General features: G+C 36.8%; 1 protein-coding gene across 1 annotated transcript in view; it reads left to right on the top strand.

The window, feature by feature from the left end:
- LOC104537110 (catenin alpha-2) overlaps positions 1-14,472 on the top strand; it is a gene marked incomplete at its 5' end in the record, with an annotated part of 63,616 nt that overhangs the window by 25,945 nt on the left and 23,199 nt on the right. The window contains 3 exons of the mRNA XM_010179898.1: positions 2,103-2,284; positions 4,989-5,094; positions 8,107-8,241. Coding sequence (XP_010178200.1) covers positions 2,103-2,284; positions 4,989-5,094; positions 8,107-8,241 — 423 coding nt within the window. The remainder of the gene's footprint in view (positions 1-2,102; positions 2,285-4,988; positions 5,095-8,106; positions 8,242-14,472) is intronic.

The following is a 14,472-nucleotide window of genomic DNA, read 5'->3' as shown; positions in this document are numbered from 1 at the left end:
TTTTTTTGTTGCAGCTGGGATTGGGTAGGATATTATCCTTTCTTGATCTGAAAACCAAGTAAAGACTGCAGTAATATTTTTCCTAAGAATCTTGTTCACCTAGGGACTTAAGAGTCTTAAATTCTGCTACATTTATTGTGGATATCATCACTGCCACACTTAAAACCTTCTGCTTTGATCAGCTATACACTGTATAAACATAGTATATTATAAAGACAGTCCCATTTCTGGATAACGTAGAATGCAATATGTCACGAGAAGCAAGAAACGATGAAAACATAAAGTGAAAACATGCTAAGCAGAAGCCACCCAGTCCACAGTCTTGAGTGACTCATTGAAATGAGTCTGCTAAGCTGAATAGGATCTTATTTGAACTTTTTTGATAGAAAAGCTGGATTTTTATTTGTGCAATGTAATGGATTTGTTTAATACGCTTACTCCATAAAGCTTGCAGCATTTCAGGAGAAAGACTGGTGTTGGTCTTCAACAGAAATAAAACTTGAATTTATGAGCTGCATTTCCTATAGGATATAGCTTCTTTGAAAATGCATCAGCAGCTGCAATAGCAATGTTTAAACACTGTACACCAGTATAAGGGGTGTGCAGGTAAAGCTGCCTGCAGACAGAAACCACATGCGAGACATAGAGATCAGCTTTCCAAATTTTCCTACTCCTATCACATTCTCTTAATTTCCATTTATTCATCTATTGTAGTGTTTTATATGTATTTAACATATATTTATTTATTAGCTTGACTTAGACTGCATTTTTCTTTGGAAAGACTAATTTGCTAACATTTGAAACTGCTGAGTTACATTGATAAGGCCTAATTAAAACTCATGCGTTGAATTTTAATTTGATTAACTTGCAGATTTCTCATTTTTCTGATCTACTGTTTATAACCTTTTTTAATTTCAGTTTTGGAAAAGGTCAATTATGAATTTTTAAAAGCCAAGAGCATTTTAAGAATATGGAGAGAAAGGCTTCAACTGATTGAAAGTGACATAAACAAGAAAAAATGTAATGACACTTAAATATGTGTCACACCCCATTAAATGCATAATGTGGTGTTCAGAACGCCTAAAGCCAACTAATAGCTCAACTTGGAAATCATTATTGGAGGTGGCCGTTTGGTCTTCAAAAGTAATTATTAGGATTTTGTAGGATTTTCTGTTTTATTTTTTCTTATTTTGGGGGCAGACGGGGCACTTCCTGCTTTGTTGATAATGTTGAGGCACATTAGTACCTACCTGTGTAGAGCCCTTTTGCATATCTTCCAAAACACAGTTAGATTAATAAATATTATTGAAGGGTACATTAGTTAGAATTAACTTCAAAAGTAGTATCTTGCATGTCATAACTTATTTTAGTGTTAGGTTAAGTAGAAAATCTCTGTTTCTGACAGAGAATGAGGCTGGGGGAGGAGCTGGCAATTCAGTCTGCTTTTTTCCATGGATATCACTCATTTTGGTCTTCCTAAAAGTTAAGACTTGACAGGAATATTCTTGCATCTTCCTTTATCGACTAGTGTCACGAGGATGGAGCCAGGCTCTTCTCGGTGACAAACAATGATAGGACAAGAGGTAATGGGCACAAGCTGGAACACAGGAGGTTCCACTGAAATTGGAGAAGAAACTTCTTCTCAGTGAGGGTGACAGAGCACTGGACCAGGCTGCCCAGAGAGGTTGTGGAGTCTCCTTCTCTGGAGACATTCAAAACCCGCCTGGACGCCTTCCTGTGCAACCTCATGTGGGTGTTCCTGCTCCGGCAGGGGGAATGGACTGGATGAGCTTTTGAGGTCCCTTCCAATCCCTAACGTTCTGTGATTCTGTGTGATTCTGTGAATAATCTCTATATTGTGGCATAACATATATATATATATATATAATTTTTAAATCTTTGAAGATATAAGGAGAGGTATAAACATCCTGTGAATTTGGTTTTGCCTGTCCTAATAGAAATCAAATATCTACTGGATTTTGCTTGACATCTTCAACTCCCACAAAAAGAAACCAGTTGGACACACCATTTGGACCACTGGACATGTATATAGATTCTAGCTTCCTTTTTTCATGCCTAGCTTCTCCCTTTTTTTTCTCCAGGCTATCATGGCTCAGCTTCCCCAGGAGGAGAAGGCGAAGATTGCTGAGCAGGTAGAGATATTCCACCAAGAAAAGAGCAAACTGGATGCGGAGGTGGCCAAGTGGGATGACAGCGGTAATGACATCATTGTGCTGGCAAAGCAGATGTGCATGATCATGATGGAAATGACAGACTTTACCAGGTAAGGACAAATTAACCTGTGCTGAGGACTTCAGACATCCCACATCTTTCCTTTTTGCTGCAATTTATAGCCTGTTGAGATGATGTTTTTTGGGGGATACAAATCCAAGTAACACCCATCATACATATTGGAGTAGGTTTTACAATTCTCTACACAAAAACTACTCTGGTTGTTTCTCCAGATGGGATTAATCACATGAAGTTTTTGGCCCATTTGTGAATCTGTTTTCTTTGCAGATCATCTTGAATTTTGGCAGCAAAGATAGTCTGTGACCTTACGGACGCTTGACTGGCATTTCGTTTGCTGCCCATCTAAATGCATGCACCTCTCTGAACTTTCAACGTTTCGACACAATTTGTGTCAGTCAAAAATAATGGCAAAACTATTTATATAGTTTTGAACACTGAACCTCTTTCCAAAAAAAATCCCAAATGAAATGAAACTGGTTTGATCTAATACTTTATTGAAGCCTGTCAGTAATGATAACTTTGCTTTAATTTCTTTTTTCTCTTGATGTTTTGTTCTTTTATAATTGCAAAGCATCAAAAGGCCATTCGTTAATGATATCACATAAACAGAATTATTTTGTCTCAATATAGTCATATTGTTAATCACATCAGGGAGAACATTTTGCAAGATTCTTAGAATTACAGATCACCATAATAAATTAAAGGTTTTTACAGTGTTTATTTTTAATGGGAGTTCAAGAGTTTAAATGGTATTCATCAAAATGTGATTAGGCAAAAATCTTCCTGTTTTTCTTCAGAATTGTAAAAACACATCCATTTTTTTGTCTCACTGAGATGCTAAAATAGATTTCTTAATTTCCATATGATCACATGCCTTGTCTAGAGCTTTCAACCCATTTTGAGGAGATGATCTCTGCATTGACAATATAGGGTTCACACCTTATAGAGAGTGAGATGGGGGTGTATAAATACCATTAATTCGCAAATAACGTGACTGTTTGCACTTGTGCAGTTAGTTATTTGGTAATGGGCAACAGCAAACATTTTTTGTGCATTTTAAATTTAATTACGCATATAGAAAGTTTGCTTACTTTAATAGATTACGAGTACACTTCTTTCCAATTAATTATTTTCTCAGTTTATTTGTTTTTCTCTGTTTGTTTACAGCTATTCATTTTACAGTAAACTCACTACTCCTGCGCACCACATGACAGTGTAGAACCCTCTGTGAAGGGTGATATTTTAAAGGTGTCTTAATTTCTTTTGTATTTTTGTTGTCTTTGGGTCTCTGACCCTTCTGCCCAAAGCGAGAGTGAAAAACTGTCCCAACAGTGCCATCGTTTCGTGGAAGGAAGAAATCATGTTCTAAAGCAACAGCCCAGAATATGAACTGTCTGCAACCTCTCAGACAACCTTTGATGCATTGAGCATCAAATTGAAAGTTTTGTAATTGCATTTTCTACCATCAAAAGAACAGAACTAATACCTGAATCTGAGAAAAGTACTCTCACATTTGAAGTAAATTTAAAAAAAAATAAAATCAAAGTGGACCTCTGTCTACATCAGATTCAATAAAAGCTTGTTTAATATATTCCATTAGAACAGAACGAAGCCTTTCACACCTTTTTGGTTCACTGTAACTTCAGCAGGGTTAAAATAGAATAATTTTTCAAATGCATGGAGCTTGCAACAGTCAGGTCTGTTGGTGTAATGGATGTAGAAGCATCTGAGGTCACTCTGAAGGATTTCTTCTACAGTTTAAGTTCAACAAAAGTGGGATTACTTGTATTTCAGAATCTGTTTAAGGTGGAAATGAAAGTATGCAAAGATAAAAATGGAAATATGTTTCAGTATGTTACTTCTGGCATTATAGGTGAAAAAATGCCAAAATAATACTAGGTTGTACTTAGAGAAAATGCCTTTGGTTTTAGTTTAAAAGAACCCTAAGTTTGATTGTATTATGATTTTGCATCACTTTTGCCTGAAGCTGTATTTCTCTACATAGTATAAAGAAAACAACAACAAAAGGAAAATCAGCTCAGTTCCGACTGAGCCGTTCCCAGGAACAGCAGCAGATTTATTGTTTTCTGAAGCAAATTCAGAAAAGTCTACGGTAGTTTTTTGACTCTTTGCCTATATACATTTTGTTAACTTTAATGTCCAAAATTAGAGTTTTATAAAAATAGTGAATTATCTGAAGGGTATAGTGAATCATATTGTTTTATCATCTTAAAAGTATAGTGAAAGATAAGTCTTAAAAGTAATTCTACATGTTTTAAGTGTAATATTTAAGTGTGACATAAGAATTAAGCTTCCAGTATCTTTGTTTTCTGACAAAAGCCAACCAAAAAATGTTTCCTACAATGTGTCATTCTTGCTCTAGACATGACAGGCTTAACATTTAGCAGTGGCTTGGGAATGACATGATTTTGAAATAGTTGTGTATTCCAGAAGAATGCTGGCTTAATGAACACTTAAAAATGCATATACTGTTAAGTGTAGTTCGTGTGCTTGGAGGTGCCATCAGACTAAATTGCTAGTGAGGCATTTTGTAAGAGAGGAAATATCTTAATTTCTTAATCAAGTGTTACTGTAAAGTAGTTAAAAGGTGAAATTGTAATAAATGAAGAAGTCATTCATGTTACTATTTTAAATTCAAACGCTAAACAGGGGCACTAAAACTGCTGCCTTTCAAGATTTATTTAGATTGTGCATAATTTTGTTGTATTTCACAGAGGTAAAGGCCCCCTGAAGAACACATCCGATGTCATTAATGCAGCCAAGAAGATTGCAGAGGCAGGGTCAAGGATGGACAAATTGGCACGGGCGGTAGCTGATCAGGTAAGAAGAAAAATGAGCAGAAGTATAATGTAACTCTATCAATTAGTTGCCTTGTGCAGGAAAAGGTTATCTTTACCTGTTGAAAGTTCCTGCCTGGATACCGATCTACCAATTGAATATAAGTTGTGTATTCTATACCCATCAGCTTGGGTTTTGCAGTGCAGGACAGTCATAAATGAGTCTCTCTAAAGCTCAGAAATGCCTGAATTGTTCCACAGCTCACTTCTGGAAACAGGTGATTGTATTAGAATTAGGCTGATATATTTGCTGTCATGCAAACAGTAGTGACTTGGATGCTCCGTTACCCTTGCCATATGTCTAGGAATCGTTACATCCATTTCAGCTCATTCTTCCAGCAGTTTCCATTTCTTTTTCAAGATGCCCTGACTCCCTTTCTTCTGCTTTGCATCAGGGTGTTGTACTTTCACCTTGCAGCCCCCTGCTGCTTCTTCTAGGGACTGTGTCCTCAGTCCTATTACTAAATTCATGTCACATCTGGAAAGATGAACTGGCTATATTCAGCCCTTTCACATTTGATAATCTATCCACCTAGAAGGCAAGAGGAAGCATCATACTAAAGTCAGGAGCCAATTTCAAATCCAGGTTTTAGGTAGCTAATTTTAGATTTAGGCAAATTCAATTTAACTATTTTTTTTCCTTTGTAAACTTCCTATAGTTTCTTTGCTTTCATTGCAATCAGGAGAAATTTTGCTGGAAGTGGGGACTGACAACTCCCTTGCCTCTAGTCTTTCTCTTCTGTATAAGTATTTCTTTTCCTTCTTCAAGTAAACATGTAATATTGTGTAACTCATCCAGCCAGGGAATATGGGCCAGAGTGGCAAGAAACCTGAAGCTGCCCATTTTCCTATAACCTCAGAAATTTGGGGTTTAGGTTTTCTTCATTATCAGCAAGCATTTTTCCTATAGTTAACCCATTCCAATCCTTCAAATGTAGCATCTGTTCATTTTAGCATGAGAAGAAATCCATCTGTCAGCTGATGAAATTCCTCGTCTACAATATTTGCAGAGGTGGAATATTTTAAAGAAAGAAACACAGAGACTTGCTATGCTTAGAATGCATTGGCTTGAGTCACATTTTAACTTTCAGAAGACTGTAACTTGCACACTTTAATAATAAACAGTAAAATCACTACGAGAATGAAGTGTTTGTTTTAATGCTTGTGCCTTAATGATATTTTACAGAACTTTGGAGACAATCTTGCAATATAAACTTTTTATGGACAGTTACATTTTTAATTACTGTTCCAATGAGAGAGATCTTACATTTTCATTCGCTCCAAGGTACTTGTATTTAAAGCCTTGTCAGCTCTCTAGAGGTATTGCTTTAAAGTTCATTTCTTTCAGTTCATAGCTTTCAAGAGTAGGGTAAATATTTCTGTATTAAATTGTCACCAGTAGGGAGATGGGGTCTCTTAGGGATTCATGCTTGAAAGATGTGGCAACTGCCTGAGAAAGAGAGGCACTGTAGCATCGCCGTATGTATAGAACAGATTAAACCTAACAGCTGCAATGAACTTCCAGCTATGTTTATTGTTAGTTATAAAGGGAGAGAAAAAAGCAAAGTGACTGCTTTCAGGGTTATAGACAACAGTATCTGCAACTACTGCACTGCAAACCTACTCCTTGCCAGCATCAGCCGTTGGGACAAGAGCAGTCATCTCAAGTCAGGGGTTGTGTTACTGTTGACTTACGTGTGTTTAATTCTACCAGATTTTGTTGAAGCACTCTGATAAAATTTTATAAAAGCAAGCATAAACTTTGTAAGAGTTATTCAAACTCTTTATTCAAAGTTATTCTAAAAAGACTTATTCAGAAGTCACTAAATCTTTGTTCCCCAAGCTATACAGTCAAAGAACATTGTCAGTCAGACTTTGTTGTATAGCTCCAAAGAGTATTTATTGGAGACATGCTGTTAGCATTGGGCCCTTTAAGCAACTTTTCATCAGAGTGAATTACTGAGCTCTGTTCTCTTGAGGGCAAGACTTTGAATATTAACTACAGGAGTGTTGTTTATTATGCTGTTGATATTGTGGAGGATGATGCAGTTTCTATTAAAACTTCTGAAGACTATGACTAAGTTGTACTTGGGACTTTTCTAGTTATGTTGATTATAAAACCTTCACCAAGTCTACCACATTTGGCCTAAGGTAATCTGTATCAAAACACATTTGTGATGCACAGCATCCAAAATGGTACAGGACTGTAGATAGTCTCCCTTCTGTCCCTTAGATATGGAGAGGGACCAGCTTATCTCACTGTGTTCTTGTGAAGGGCTGCAATACTGATGTCATCTCCTGAGGCGCTCTGTAATATGTCACTTACACTGCAGTAAATAATTTCCTTCTGGCACAGATTAAGGTATTTTCTCATTAATAAGAATCTTGCCAAATCTGCCAATACCAAATCTAAGCAGTCTCACCTCTGCCTCTTGAGTCCTTAGTATGTCCATAAGGGCCCTGGCTTAAGCAGAGCTGTGTCCTCTGAAGGTCTGCACAAATGCCAGAGAAGCTGGCAAGAAGTCAAGAGTTGGCATTAGAGTGGATGTAATCAGTCAGAACTGAGTTTATCTGGACTTTAACTGGTCCATGTTATATCTTAATCCGGACACCCTGCAGACCACCTGGCATTCCAGGTCAAACTTGGTCTTTTGGCTGCTCAGTAGATTGTTCTGTTCTGTACAAACTCATACCATAAGTGGACCTCCCCCACAAACATAACTATCATATTATGTTCATTGTCTTTTGTTAGTGGCTGACAGAGAGGTTTCTTCTTTTTCCAAAAAGGTGTAATGTATGTTCATGTTACAATTCATAAGTGTTGAGTTAAATGAAAGGTAGAGTTTGAATTTTCATTTTTCATCAAGTATCTCACGTAATGATGAAGTGAAATGGATCCACCTAATGCCCTCGTATTGGCACTGTCTTCTCTGATTAGCTCTCTGTAATCACATAAACTCAGCTCCATCTGATCAATTATTTCTTTTGTCTGCAGTGCCCAGACTCAGCCTGCAAACAGGATCTGCTGGCCTACCTGCAGCGCATTGCCCTCTACTGCCACCAACTCAATATCTGCAGCAAAGTGAAGGCAGAAGTTCAGAACCTGGGAGGAGAACTTATTGTATCAGGGGTAAGCCGGTATTTGTATTTAGACATTTATGTTTCCCATGTAGCACTTGAAGGGAGCATTTTTGATGGCAATAAAGTACAGAACAAAAATACAGTGATTCATAAGCAAGCTTTTTAAAATGTTATCGCCATTATTCCAGACCTTACAATAACTTGCGTAGAGCAATTTGATTTTCCAATTACCCTTTGTTTATACTAACCTTGTAAAATCTTCATTCTTCCCAAAGAAAAGTAATTTCATAGCCTAGAAATTTATTGCCAAGCTGTGAATATTATAATTATTTGGAACTTTTGTAGATTTGCTCGTTATAAATCTTTTCTTTGTTAGTACTGGTAATTTCCTTCCTCTGTGCAGAAGCCAGCTCTGTATGAAGTGCATATTGTTAAGATGGTGATGACTAATGGGATTTCATTCACTCAGGTTCCAATGCACACTAGGTTTAGCAAAAACTCTGGAAGGCCAGCAAGATATTTTAATTTTTGATGCACGTGCTGTTTTCAAATAATACTGGCACGCACAATGATTACATACTGTAATTCCCATCCAGTTATTTCAGTTATTTTCAATGCACACTACAAACTTCTTACACACAGTCTTTCTTAGAAATAAAGACAGGAATGCGCAGCAGCAGTAATATTATAAACAACGATTTGTCTACATTTTTAAACTATTTTTTTTTTACTTTCTCCTAATGTTGGACTCTGTGCCTCTGGGAGATTACTGGAACCAAACAGTAGCAACTGCTGCTCTTCATGATTTTCTTGTTTTGTTCTTTTAACTAATCACCCTAGTATCAGCCCTATGACACCTTTGTTATCTTCTAAATCAAATACAGACCTTATGTATGTAAATTTATTATATGTTGCACTCTCCTGAGTGTGTTTTGAAAATGATGGTGATTTCTGAGACCCAGGAGACTCGAAAAAAAATTGTTTTCAAATGCAGTTTTGAAAAAAGCACCCTTTCATTGTTTAAGCCCAATCAAGTATGGAGGTTATTAGGACAACTAACTTGTGCCCTTCATTTCATCCATGAGATTCCCCAGTGAAATCACTGGCCTTCCTCAAACATAGCAGAAGTCAGAGCAAATGTTCTCAACTACACACCATTTTGATTTTTTTTGCAAAGCACTGTAGAAGGTCTTAAACATTTGCCAGGCTTTCTTGGATCAAGCATTCTGAAGTCAGGTATGCAAGCCTAAAAACAGCTGCTTAAATGTTCCTGTGTCTGTCCTGCAATTGGTCTTCACTTCTTGACGTATGTACGTATGTAATTTTAATACCTTGGTCTTCCCACAGCAACGAAAAGATCCTCTTCCATTTTCCTGAGATTAATGGCGTGATCTGTCCTTGTATCGCTGACAGCTATGCTGCATAGTAAATGCTGTGATCTTTTCTTACCTACTGCCATCTGGGTCCGGCTTTTCATACCCATTGACTTGTCATACTCATCTATCTATATCTATATATTACCCAAATCAGTGCTTCTACCGGCTTGGCTTTTGTGGTTGTGTGTGTTTCCTTTTCAAGTCTCTTTATTCAGTATATGTGGATGCTGAATAAGCCATTGTGATTCTCTAGCATCTATTCGTTACCGAAACATCACCATCCGTTGTGAAATTTAAGTGGCCGAACCGCTTGACTTCATCATTTCCAGTCTGGCATTGTTAGCATCCGCTGCTTTCCAGGCCTCATCACCATCGTGTTTCTGTTTGCTTGGGTTTTTACGGTCGATTGCAGACAAAGTCTAAACTAGCTTCAGCCACGAAATTGTTTGGGTCTGTTCAAAAGACTTGGTATTACTGACATACAGATGATTTTAAGACTGGCCAACTTGCTTCTTCTGCTGTTGCTCTGAACAGGAGCTGATGGAGAGAGTTGAACTCCTGTACATCCCTTTTTGAGCTCATTATCTTGTTATCTGGTGTAACCCAGTTAGTACGGTGCTTTCCTGGTAGTGTTGTCCAAGCTGTTTATCTTCACGGTGCTGGGTACTGTATGCTCCTTTGCTATCCAGAGATCTAGTATCCAAGTGCACATCTTCATCTGCTTGTCTACTTGCTGCTTCTGCTTCCATCTTCTTCTTCATTTTCTCTTGGATAGCCAATTACAAATAAACAGTATTTTATTACATTAAAATGAAATACCATTATTTGGCAACTTGCATACAGTACAATGTTCGGAGTACAGTAGAAATCCAGAATTCAAGCTTCCCAACCTGTGACGACAGAAGTTTATGTGAATGCACTATATTGAAGTGGTTTTGGTGTAAATATCAAGCACCAGGGTGATTATTAAAATATTGTAATTCACTACCGTGTTTACAAAGAACTACAGTACAATTCAGATTGATCCAAAATACCAGTTATGATTCAGAACTACTATGGGGAGTACAATCTCTGCTTGAATTTTTGGATTATTGAGAATATTAACCAGTATTTGTAAATGAAATGAATGTATGCATATGTATGTATTAATCTATGTGTGGGCACATGTATATTTATATAAAAAGGAAAGAGACATAAAACCAATTAAAAACTGAAAGACAGATGAAAGCCACCCCACAGTTCATATAGATCTGTTAGAGAATGTGTTGCAACAACTTCAAAAATAGTGTGTACATAACTTATAATGTGCTATATATCTTTCAGTGAAACTTCCATTGCTTTTTTTCTCCCAACCTTCAGTCATTCAGTATGGTTTATCTCTGAAAATAAGCATAAAACTGATCTTGTTTGCTTTTTCCTCTATAGATTGATATGATACTAGCATAGCATATGAAGGGGTACTTTTTGGTATCATTGACTTTGCTGCAAATAGAAAACCAGATCAAAAAGTAAGAAAATGTCACACTCCTGAAGTATAAATTCTTTCAGTAAAGGAAAGAACCTAGTGTCGGTTTTCCCTTTCTTTCTTCTGTTTCTATTCCCCCAGCTCTTCCTCTCCCTTGAGCTTTCCCATCAAATTCCCTGTATGCAGACAGCACAGTTATTTTAACCAGATAAGTAAGATTTGGAAATTGCAAGTTAGCGTACATCAGCCTAACCTCATCAATAGCAATGGAGCAAAGCCAGTTTACAGTATCTGTTGACACGGCCCTTTATGTGCAAGGTGAGACTCCTAATTCCTGATTCCAATTGAGTTTTGAAAAGTAAAATAAGGAAAAACTATGTGATACCTGCTCTTCAGTGAGGAGCCTTGTAAACCTGAAAATTACAGGGGAGAAGGTAAAGAAAAGGGGCAAGGAGGGACTTAAAGAAAAGCAAAAAGGAATTAATAGTAAACAAATGCAGAAGACTTATAAAATATTTCTAATCTATTTAAATGATACCCTTGTTCTTAATAAAAGTCTGACCATGGCCCATAAATAGATATATGTTTCATCTAGTTTTAAATTTGAATATTCAGCTTCTAATTCCCCTCTACGAATAAACATCCTCCTTTAATAAAAGCACAGACTAAAAGCACTTCAAAATATTTTTCTTTGTCTCTTGCCTTAGTTTATTTAATGTAATGTATATTTGCTTAGTAAATCCCTCTGAGGTGCTGAGCATATGCTGCTGTCAGTGAAGTAAATACCATTTACATATCCTTAGCTCATGCTGATAGATAGGCTTTTGGTGATAGCTGCTTTTGTTGAGTAGAGTTGGTTTTAACCATGATGTTTGTTATTTGGATAAAAATTCAGACAACTTCTTAATCTGGGGTTACTTTATTTTTTAGTATTCCTATCTGAGTCTTGTTAGCTAAACGATTTCAATAAAACAGATCTATATATTCATTTCTTACCCTAGAATAAATATCCTATTGTTCTGTTTACTGCTTCTCTGAAGCTGATCAGCTCATTTACTTACTCTCCATTTAGGCTACGAGTTTGCATTTTTAAAAATCCTTGTTTACGTTAGGAGCTGTGCTATAGTCTTTCCTGCAAGATTACACAGAACAGAATCAAAGAAAATCCTTTATCCAAGACAGCCCCCATCATGTTCAGGTTTGATTTAGAACTCTACAGATATAATCAGCTGTATTATAAGAAAAATTGCTCAAAAAGTCTTAAACTTCTGCGCTAGGTAGATATTTGGTGTCATACAGAGTAACAGGAGTGTATCTTTGAACACTGTCCAAAAATACTGAATCAATAGCCAAAGCACACTTCAAATGTATACTTTAGCTGGGTCCAATTCCCAATTATTTTCAAAGGCCCATTTATCTTAGCATAATAGGCTCAGCTATGATACTAAGAGAAGGATTCTTATCACATGTTGAAGGTACAAGACAGTTTAGTTAGGAAGGTGACAAGGAGTTCTTCCTTGGTGAATTTAAGTGAGGACTTCGGGGGGAAAAGGATGGAGAAAGGGCTGGAGCCACCCCCTTCACTTTGGGTAGGACATTAAAATAACTCCCATAACACATGGACTGGGAGGTTGGATACATAAAAATAATAACAGATGTGGGATATACTGCAGAATAACTTTCTATATATTTATTTTTGATTAGTGATAAGAATAAGGTAGCTGGAGATAGCTGGTCCTCCTCAAAAAAACAACGAGCCTCATTATTTATCACAGAATAACAGTGTGCAGCTAGCAGTTACTTCAGGTGAGCTGGCAAACACTTTCCCTATCAGTTTTGCCTCTGAATCTTGCATCTCATAAGACAAAATGGTTTAAAGGTCATACTTTTCTTTCCTTTAAGGTTGAATCACCCTAAACTACCTTGTGCTGTTAAAGCAAGTTCATATGCATGTGGGCAGTGGAGTATCAAGTTCTACTTATGAATTCTGTAGACTCAAAAGAAAAGTCAGGTAATTTGAAGTTCACCAGCTATTAAAAGCAAGTAAGGCCGTTTTGCACTGAATTTGGATTAAGAGCCTCTGTATAAGCAGTTGCTTAAGAGCCACTGATGTGGTATTTCATTTCCCTGCTTCAAAAAGTTTTTTGGCATTTTTCTTTTGTTTGTTTGCTTTCAAGTAGGCAAACAGAGAGATCCTTTGCATTTAAAAAAGCTTAAGAGTATAGAGAAAATGTTGGTTTGGAGTGTGGTAAATAAGGTAATTTAATTCCTCCTGAATCAGGCAAGAATTTAACATAACTTAAAAGAGAGATTGCTGAAGGGAGAGCTGGCACACTGACAAAACTGTTAGTTTCTTTTTCTTCAAGATTCTCAGAAGTGCACAAAGGTTACTCCTGTTATTTAGCTAGCAACGAAAGAAGTTTTACTATTAATTTTCCTCAGAAATGGAAGAATGCTACATGAAGTATGCTCACAGAAACAGTCTGACAAACAGGGTTTGTAGATGTTTCTGGGCTGGGCTGCTTGGACTGGCAAGCTATCAGTGTTTACAGTAGAAAACACCTGAGCCAAGACCTAGCTGTATTTAATTATTAATATGTACCATTAATAGAAATTTTGGGGTTTCTCTGCTAGTGATTCAATTCACTTGGAGCTGAGGGTGAGAGCAGTTATTCCTAAATAAATGCTTTGTTCATGTTTGTTGCACAGTGTGTGCTTGAAGAGATGTAGTCCCATGCCTATGCTGATATGATTGCAAGACTAGGGTCTGGGTTATGGTAACACATGACAAGTGGATAAAACATGAGTGAATATACTCAAATAGGTAAAAAGAAGTGAAATATGGACACAGGGACCCTATAGATACTTACTAAATTGAATCATAGAATGGCTTAGGTTGGTTGGTTGCTATTGCTTAAGAATATAATTTGACTTTTATTATTTACTTTTTAAATCAAGGCTTGTTTTTATTGCAAGTTGATTTTCATGTTTACACACTGGTTCACCCACAATATTGTACTAAGAAGCTAGAATGACCAAAAAAAAAAGGAGTTTACAAATAAGAACAGTGTATCACATGCACCAATGCTGTAAAAATAATGTGAGGTGGAAAGTAGTTCTGTTCTGAGACGTGGAATGAAAGCAGTGAGTAAAGGAGAGAAACTTGGGAAATAACAAGGAAGAAAGCCAAAGAACTTGAAATACGAGATATGAAAAGGTCAGGGGAAGAAAAAGCCAAACCAAAAGCAAGATAGGAATATGAAAGCAATGGTGGGAAAGGACTGAGGTAAAGTCAGGACCATAAAGTTGATTGGATTCCACAATAATCTCTACTCTCTTCGTGGAACAAGAAATGAGAGAAACTAAAAACTTTGGGTCTTTATTTTGGATCTAAAGTTACCACTGTGAAAACAGAGCTTCCAAGACAGGAAGGCTCGGG

This window comes from Mesitornis unicolor, unplaced genomic scaffold, assembly GCF_000695765.1.
Source record: "Mesitornis unicolor isolate BGI_N332 unplaced genomic scaffold, ASM69576v1 scaffold2722, whole genome shotgun sequence".
In the NCBI taxonomy this organism is placed as follows: domain Eukaryota; kingdom Metazoa; phylum Chordata; class Aves; order Mesitornithiformes; family Mesitornithidae; genus Mesitornis; species Mesitornis unicolor.
Note: the sequence above shows the minus strand (reverse complement) of the source record. Positions and strands in the feature narration are given on the sequence as shown.